The sequence below is a fragment of the Ornithodoros turicata genome, chromosome 1 (genome assembly GCF_037126465.1).
Source record: "Ornithodoros turicata isolate Travis chromosome 1, ASM3712646v1, whole genome shotgun sequence".
Lineage (NCBI taxonomy): Eukaryota > Metazoa > Arthropoda > Arachnida > Ixodida > Argasidae > Ornithodoros > Ornithodoros turicata.
Genome location: NC_088201.1, coordinates 111,049,577 through 111,058,860, shown reverse-complemented (window position 1 = coordinate 111,058,860; position 9,284 = coordinate 111,049,577). Strand labels below are relative to the sequence as shown.

At 48.1% G+C, this 9,284-nt stretch overlaps 2 protein-coding genes across 2 annotated transcripts; both read left to right on the top strand.

The window, feature by feature from the left end:
- Window positions 1-5,044: 5,044 nt before the first annotated feature.
- On the top strand, window positions 5,045-5,485 carry LOC135383076 (uncharacterized). Its single transcript, XM_064612702.1, has one exon. It carries the CDS (start codon window positions 5,045-5,047, stop codon window positions 5,483-5,485), a length of 441 nt encoding a protein of 146 aa, XP_064468772.1.
- Window positions 5,486-8,180: 2,695 nt separating this feature from the next.
- Window positions 8,181-8,960, top strand: LOC135383066 (uncharacterized). Its single transcript, XM_064612695.1, has one exon. The coding sequence runs from the start codon at window positions 8,181-8,183 to the stop codon at window positions 8,958-8,960; it is 780 nt and encodes a 259-aa protein (XP_064468765.1).
- Window positions 8,961-9,284: the final 324 nt, after the last annotated feature.

The following is a 9,284-nucleotide window of genomic DNA, read 5'->3' as shown; positions in this document are numbered from 1 at the left end:
CATCCCTGCAGAGTCCCAGATTTGACTGGGAGCTCCAAAACATTTTGTAATGTCTTTCTCAAATGCCATGTTTTTTGTAGAATGCTGTTAGCTATTCCGCAGTACGTGCACGTCTTTGTTCAACAGCGCTCGGTCGGCAGAGGAAATGCTCCTCTTGCTCTGCCCCACCTCCCATTCTGCACTCCTCAACTTCATCGTCGGCACCCCTGATCGATGACCTGTATTAACCAGACAGGCAGTAAAAGTACATTGAAACATTTCTATTAGTCATGCTTCTGCTTCCTACCCCGTTGGGACACCCTGCAGTCTTTGCAGTCATCGTGCTGTTATTGCACACTCACAATCGCCAGTCAAGTGTTTCATGACGTATGACTATCGGTATTGGGATATTAGAAATGTACGATATAGATGACAAGCAAAGTCGAAAGATAGGCTGCAATTGAACAAGAGTACCTCATTATCACGACAAGTTTCCTTTGTTTTCTTTCTCAGTGGTCTTAACTAACTTCGCTCACTTCTACATGATTTATTTATTTTACTTTATCTTACATTTTCCACGCATGAATGCAGGATGTCCCGCACGCTATATGCAACCGATGCACACCGCAACGACCGTTGCAGGAGACGAAACTCGTCTCTGTAGAAGTACTTTCCGTCGTTGGGTCTGTCACGGAAATGCTTTCTTTCCAGACGGGGGCGACAGAACCAGCTGTGTCACACGGAAATAGGTAAACGTACGGAGAGCGCCTCTCCTATGTCCTAGTTCAATCAAATCTTTGTTGACCTTCTGGGCCAATCAAATTTGAGCGGCCTCCTGGGGCGTAGCGGGCGTAGGTTCATTAGCACTTATTTCAACATGCCCACATCGCCCAATACGAATCATGGATTATACATTGCCTCCTATACCGTGCTTAGAGCATTTTACCAAACTCGTGTCTTCGCAGTCGAACTTCCGTTCAGCTTTGATACGTAATCATCGCAAATTATGCAAGACGATAAATCGACGGCAGCAGCACATTTTAGTTGTGCGTCAATGGCGTGCTCAGTTTACGTGCCAAGGTCCTGAATTCTTTTTCTTTGGTTTGAGTTCCTGTTTAGCTAATCCTAGGTATAACATTCCTTCACTTGTGTTTCTCGATTCACCTTCTACCTTCTCCTGCGCATGTCAATATAAGCTAGAAAGTCTTATTATTATGATGCCAACGCCGCCATATCGGAGTATATCATTATCATGCCTATTCATGTGTCTTTGCTCTTCGCAGCCTCTAGCAACAAGTTATATGACGAATGACTGACGACTCGTCAATGGTAGGTCACACACGCACACACATAACGAGACGATCATGAGATGGGGTTGGGGGGGGGGGAGTGTGATGGTGGTGATAAATCTTAATCAGGAGTCAATTTTTCTTTCGAGTAGTTTATCTAGGTAGTTCGTACACACCACTGCACTCGCACATCATCAAACACTTCGAAACCGTTTTCTTTCACTATTCTCAGTACGATTTTTGAAAGCGACACTCATGCAGTACTCATGTCGCTGCTCTATTCTCTTATATAGCGCTCATCAAACGCGTGATTTTTTTTAAAGGTTTGCCACACCTTTAGAGGAAGTTCGTCACTCTGGCATTCTTACAAAATTATTTCGCTCAATATGAACTTGTTCTTATTCATTCGATACATAGCTTTTATCTAACAGTATGCAACGTGTTTTCACAAATAACAACTGGTTCAATTTGACGCATGTTGCCCCTGGTAATCCCCCCAAGCTCTGTTTTTGGTTGTTTGTTTTATTTTCCCCTCTCTTTTCGTTTGTATTAAGTACATTTCTTTGTCGCTTCATTCGATGTGCGTCTTTGCCGACAACTGCGTCAGTTATCGGGAGGTATCTTCTATAAATAAATAAATATACGTCGCCGCCAGAGGTGGGGAAATTACTTTTATTTTGTAATGCATTACCATTACTCATTACTTGCATCAAAAACTAATGCATTACATTACGCATTACTTTTTGGATATTAGTAATGCATTAGTAATGTCATTACTGTTAACGAAGTAATGGCATTACTCTGGCATTCCATTTACGTTTTAGGGCATAAGCCTCAAAGATGCTATGCATAAGTTTTTTCCTTGCTTTTTTTGTCATATGCAATAGCCACCTGAGTATCCCCAAATTGGTGCCACTAAATCCCCGCAGAAGCGAGTCTGATAGGCAAAAACTATAGATAAGACTTATTGCAGATGCCTTTTCTGGCATTATGGAGCCGGCGGAAGAAGCCCAGCCTACAGTTCTGTCCTGGCAGAAAAACTAGCTCTGACAGCACAAGCGAAACTAACACGGTACCATACCAAAACAGTGAATCACTACAGCAATTGTTACGTGTTACCTTCATAGAGGCTATATGTTTCTATTTCACCGATTATCCTTTATTCCAAATGCACACAGGAGAAAATCGGTGATATCATCATGTAGACACTTGTGACACACACCGCCGACTGTTGAACCCTTGCAGAATTCCCCAGGCTGCGCCTTTCTCTTTCCTTGTTGCCCTGTGCTCATTGTTAAAGGCGGGTTGAAGAAAACCTGGATGTTCCAATCTTCACGTGGCGCAATGAACATTCGACAAAAGTAATGTTGTTGCAAAATGTAGTTCATTACCATTACTTATTACTCAGAAGTAATGCATTACCCGTAATGCATTACTTTGTGATGCATTACTCCCCACCTCTGGTCGCCGCTACGCTGGCTTCGGAAAGTTGCTTCGAATGTCCAATAGAAGATCATTCCTATAAAAGATTGACGTTAAACGGTAGGAGCAACTTATTTATTTACACATGCTAACAAGTGCACGAGACTGCACTTCTTCAGGTTAAAAAAACATGAACATGGTACAGGAACATATATATGGTTGACGGGGGAGTTTTGGTATGCGAGGGTAACAGGGTGATGGAAAGGATGCAAATACAGGTCAAAATTAAAAGAACATAAATACAAACGAAGGGGTATCAGAGCGCAACATAACGCGAGTCCAAAGGCTCACACAGCACAGGAAACGAGAACGCATGTAGGTGACGTTCCAGGATTTAAGGATAAAAAGGGGGTTATGACGACGGAATGAGGACACAGGTGCGGAGTACAAAGGTGACCAGTGGACCGTGAGAGCGTGAAGACGGAGGTGGGTCTCAGGAGAGAGTCAAACGAAGAGAATATGGAAAGAAAAATGGAGAGTTGTTTATAGTTTGCGTGTGTGCGTGTTTATCATTATTTTATTCTATTTTACGCGAGAAATGATATTTACGGGTTAAATAATTATAGTGGGCCTGCGTGGACGTTCAAACTGTCCATTTGAACATCCACGCAGGCCCACTACAATTATCATCCTACGTTGCATCATGGGAAGTATCACGTGGCGCTCCGCATTTGGCGCGAACTGTGAATTTTGATTGCTGTTTTCTGAACTCGGCTCGCCCGCATTTTTGCTTGCTGGGTACTTTGACGCCCAGACTATCTTCCCGAAGGAACGCCATACAAACAACACTGGAAAAAGTGTACTTGGGGCAAATCAGCAGCGAAAACGCTGCTATTCGAGAGACATCTTTTCCAAGGTTTGAATTTAGCGGCCGGAAATGCGGATGCGTGAGTACTGCTTCCTTCTACCGGGTCCTCATCGCTGTCCTCCTCTCCCCATACACTCGTCCTTGGAGCGGCTGCTGCATGAGCTCCATGTAAACGACAGCTTTCCACCTTCAATCTCGGGGCGCTCCGACTCGGCACGCTTGTAGCGCGTCCATCTAAACGAGGCCAGTGGTGTGTTTCCAGAATTTTAAATCATCCACGTGTTTCCTGACGGGTCCTGTGAATAATCAGCACCACTATCTAATTACGCCTCGTTCCATCAGCAGATAGATAATCAGATACTTTATTTTTCACACTTTCTATCTTAGGTTGCATGAAGGAGATTTGGAGCTTCCGAGATCGGTACTGTGGATTGAAAGCGTGAGTTGAATAGTGCACACGTCACCATCATGTTTGTTCCATACGCTTTCGACATTCCAGCAACTATGTTGAACGAAGCATTGGAGCACTGGAGCCAGATGCACGTCCAAGTGTTTCTAAATACCAGTTTCAGCCGTATAGGTACGTAGATAACACAACAAAGTAGTAGAGCAGAACTGATTATATTCACATATATCTTATATGTCATTTTACATTTCAACATTACCAATATGTATCGATCGCAATTTACATATTTTTATTTTGCATCGCAGAGCAGAATATGTTGCGGAAAAAACATGTAGGGAAGATAGTGGTGTCACTACCCTGAGTATGCGTGACTGCACGGTATGCGAGCCCTACTTGGTTGAGTGCAGTAAGTGTCATATTCGTGATGGTTATATGAAATGCACTGTGTATTCGAGTTGCATCCCCCTCCTTATGTCCTTGAATGGAAGACAGAGTGCACACTGTGCAGCGACAGCCAGCACAACCAGAACCGAGGAAGTAAGAACAAAACGAGATCCGTCATATCAAATGTTATACGTTGGGAGTTGTGAATCCTATCATTACTTGCTGCTGACTCACTCAACAGAGACGTACGAGAAATATCTCGGCTTTACTGTCGCTCAGCACTCAGCTCTAAGAGTCATGGAGTAGATGAATCCAAAGTTGTGGAACCACCTACTCCATATTTTTCTTCTCATATTCATTCCATCCCATCCCATGAAGAAGCGAAGGTTGATCAGGAGGCTAGGGACCTCCATATGGGCTAGCTTTTTCGAAACATATGTATATACACTCTAAGGGGGAGGGGGGAGGAAATGGAGGCTAGTGTGAGTTTTACTGTTGTAGCGATCACCACATCTTCAGCACACGAGTCATCACCATCAATACTTCCTGCGCCCCTGCCCCGCGCCGCGAGGTTTCGTTTTCGACTGCATCGCCATTCCCTGTCATTAAACCGTCATACATCGTAGAGCTCACTCGTCTCTTTCATAGCCTCTACAACTGGTGACCCGAGACGTTCTCTCTCCTGCCGTCAACGCCATGGCCTGCACCGGTGACCACCCCGCTCCAGCGGACGAAGCATCCCTCTCCCCGCTGCGCCTCCCGCCATTTTCGGTCTCCGACCCGCAGCTATGTTTAGCCCAGGTTGAAGTTCATTTCGCCGGCCGTCGCATCACTTCGCAGTTCTCCAAGTTCGGGTACATCCTCGCCCACCTGCCGCCCGAGGCCGCGGCGGAGGTCCGCGATCTCATCATTCGGCCTCACGCTGGGCACCCGTACGATACTTTACGCGACGGGTTCATTCGACGCACGGCTCTATCCTCGGAAAACCGCATTCGGCAGCTCCTTACATCAGAAGAGCTTGGCGACCGCCGCCCCACTCAGCTCTTACGCCGGATGCGTGAGCTCGCTGGCAACCGCACCACCGAAGACACCCTCCTCCGCGAGCTTTTCCTGCAGCGACTGCCTCACAACATCTGAATGATCCTCGCCTCGACCGAGCATGCCTCCCTCGACGACCAAGCGAAGATGGCAGATCGCGTTTTGGACCTCGCAGGTCACCCGGTACCGGGCGCTGTTGCGAATCTTTGCCCGACCACCGCCGCATCTTCTGCCGATCCCACTATCGTGCTAACGGCCTCTCTCCACCAACTCCAGAGCACTGTTGCCGTTTTGGCGGAACGTGTGGCCGCCATCCAACCTCCCCGAGGTCCCCGCCGCAACGCTTTTCGTCGGCGGCGTACCCCATCCCGCAGACGCCCCCGCTCGCCTTCGCCAGCGTTCTGCTGGTATCATCACACCTTCGGTGACTCGGCCCGCAACTGCCAGCCCCCTTGTTCCTGGTCGGGAAACGACACCCCTACCCAGTAGCGGCTGGCACGGCTGGGGGAAGTAGCAGCCGCCCCTTTTTCGTCACCGACCGCACCTCCGGTTGTCGATTCCTGGTCGACACTGGAGCCGCAGTCAGCATCCTTCCCCCCACCCCTGCTGAGAAGAGGCACTGCAGAGCCGACTATACCCTTCAGGCGGTCAACAAGTCCAAAATTGCCACCTACGGCCATAGATCCGCCACGTTGAACCTTGGGCTGCGTCGTGCCTTCCGATGGGTCTTCGCCGTGGCGGAGCTTCCTTACGCAATCCTAGGGGCTGACTTTCTTACGCACTTCGACCTGATGGTGGACATGCGTCACTCACGTTTGGTAGACAATACCACTTCCCTACACGTCTGCGGTGTTCCATCATCCGTCGTCGCCATTTCGCCCACCCTAAGACTTCCCGATTCCCCCGTGTACGCCAACCTGCTCCGAGAGTTTGAATCAATCACGAGGCCGACTCATTCCGACTGTCCACCCAAGCATGCCGTCACTCACCACATCGTGACCCGCGGCCCTCCCGTGAACGCTCGTCCTCGACGCCTTGCTCCTGAACGCCTCCTCATCGCCAAGCACGAATTTGACCATATGCTGCAGCTCGGTATCATCCGCCCCTCGTCAAGTCCTTGGGCGTCTGCTCTCCATATGGTCCCGAAGTCTACACCCGGTGATTGGCGCCCCTGTGGCGATTATAGGGCCTTAAACCTCGCCACCTTACCCGACCGTTACCCCCTGCCTCATATTCAGGATTTTACGGCCCATCTTCACGGTGCTCGATTCTTCTCGAAGGTCGACTTGGTGAAAGCGTATCACCAGATACCAGTTCATCCACCAGACATCCCGAAGACGGCCATTACGACGCTATTTGGCCTTTTCAAATACGTCCGTATGCCGTTCGGTCTCCGCAACGCCTTCCCCAACTTCCGCCTGCTCCTTCCCTGAGGCCCGGCATCAGTTGCGATCGACCGCCTCAAGCCAGCCTACCTGGACCCTTGCCCGTCTCCTTCGGTAGCAGTCTGTTCAGCCGACACCGTTTCAGCTCCCCAGTCTCCCAGCGCGACGAGACCCCTCCGCCACGTACGCTGGTCTCCTGTCCTCGTCCAGCAAGCGTCGCGCCATTCTCCTCTCCGGGGGGGAGAGCCATGTAGCGATCACCGCATCTTCAGCACACGAGTCATCACCATCAATACCTCTTGCGCACCTGCCCCGCGGCGCGAGGTTTCGTTTTCGACTACATCGCCATTCCCTGTCATTAAACCGTCATACTCTCCGACTCTTTTGGCAGCGGTGCAGCTGTGTGATACACGTCTAAGCGTCTTATTCTGATTTGCAGATTTCGAGTTGCCTGTTTGGGAACATCACGCCTATCTACCAGCGCTTGACTTCGGCAGGGAACAACAACAATATCTGGGAGCGCAGCAACAGGATACGCCCACCAATGTTTGGAATGAACTGTTAAAAGCCGGATTACGGACCCGACGCACTACTCTTTTGGCAGCGGTGCAGCTGTGTGATACACGTCTAAGCGTCTTATTCTGAATTGCAGATTTCGAGTTGCCTGTTTGGGAACATCACGCCTATCTACCAGCGCTTGACTTCGGCAGGGAACAACAACAATATCTGGGAGCGCAGCAACAGGATACGCCCACCAATGTTTGGAATGAACTGTTAAAAGCCGGATTACGGACCCGACGCACTACTCTTTTGGCAGCGGTGCAGCTGTGTGATACACGTCTAAGCGTCTTATTCTGAATTGCAGATTTCGAGTTGCCTGTTTGGGAACATCACGCCTATCTACCAGCGCTTGACTTCGGCAGGGAACAACAACAATATCTGGGAGCGCAGCAACAGGATACGCCCACCAATGTTTGGAATGAACTGTTAAAAGCCGGATTACGGACCCGACGCACTACTCTTTTGGCAGCGGTGCAGCTGTGTGATACACGTCTAAGCGTCTTATTCTGAATTGCAGATTTCGAGTTGCCTGTTTGGGAACATCACGCCTATCTACCAGCGCTTGACTTCGGCAGGGAACAACAACAATATCTGGGAGCGCAGCAACAGGATACGCCCACCAATGTTTGGAATGAACTGTTAAAAGCCGGATTACGGACCCGACGCACTACTCTTTTGGCAGCGGTGCAGCTGTGTGATACACGTCTAAGCGTCTTATTCTGAATTGCAGGTTGGTTTGAATTTTATATTCCGTGTTTGCACCTGAGTACGCTGTGCCGCTGCCTGAGAATTTGTTGTCATTGAAGCTACGTGCATGATATTTGATTGCTGACTTCCTGCATATAAATATGGCCAACGTAGCACAGGTAAAGGAAATTCATAAGGCCATAGCCGATCTGACTGCTCAGTTCAGTCAACTAACTAAGCATGTGACAACAGAAATAACCAATGTCAAGTCTCTTCTTGAGAAAGAACGCTTCGAATTGTCCACTTCCATGCAATACATGAGCGATTCATTTGAAGAAATGAAAACTGCGTTTAAGTCCGTTCAAGAAGAGACGGCTGCGTTAAAAACGGAAGTTGCACAAGTTACAAGTAAAAACTGTTCCCTGGAACGTGAACTGTCTGTGCTCCGGGCCGAGGTGGTTAGTCTTAAGCAGTACTCACGCAGGAACAATGTGGAAATAAGAAACTTTCCGTTGAGGCCTAACGAGAACAGCACCGACCTGGTTTGCGAAATAGCCACAAAACTGGGTGTAGATTTATCACCAGACGCAATTGAGGTTGCTCATAGGGTGCCTACGCAGGACCCGTCAAAGCTCAATATTATTGCTCGGTTTTTCTCTCGAGAAGCTAGAGATTCGTTAGTGTCTGCGTCAAGGCGTAGGCGACTGACCACTTCGGACTTTGGGTATGAGCACAACGAGCCAGTCTATGTTAATGAGCACCTGTGTCAAGAGCTTAAGCTTCTTTTGGGAAAAACTATCCACGAAAAAAAAGAAAATAAGTGGAGGTACGCATGGGTCAAGGACGGAAAGATATTCGTCCGTCGAACTGAGAATTCTAAAGCTGTCCAGATTCAGTCTGAAAAAAACCTACGGGAATTACAGCTGTCACATTGTGTGTAATTTTGTTATATGCTATTTTGTTGCCTACTTCTAAACTGTTTATATGGATGATATTGTATCGATTACTGAATTGAACAACCTGTCCAATGGTACTATGTTTAAGCTATTAAATTTGAACATAAGGAGTGTTCGAAAGAATTTCGATCAACTAGTTGCTCTATTGTCCACGCTAACTTTTAAATTTGACGTTATAGCTCTAACGGAAACATGGCTAATGCGAGATGAGTGTTATCACCTTCATGACTATGTGTTCTATTCTCAACCCCGATTGTTACAGTCCCGACATAGAGGAGGCGGTGTCGGCCTATTTGTGCATAAAAATGT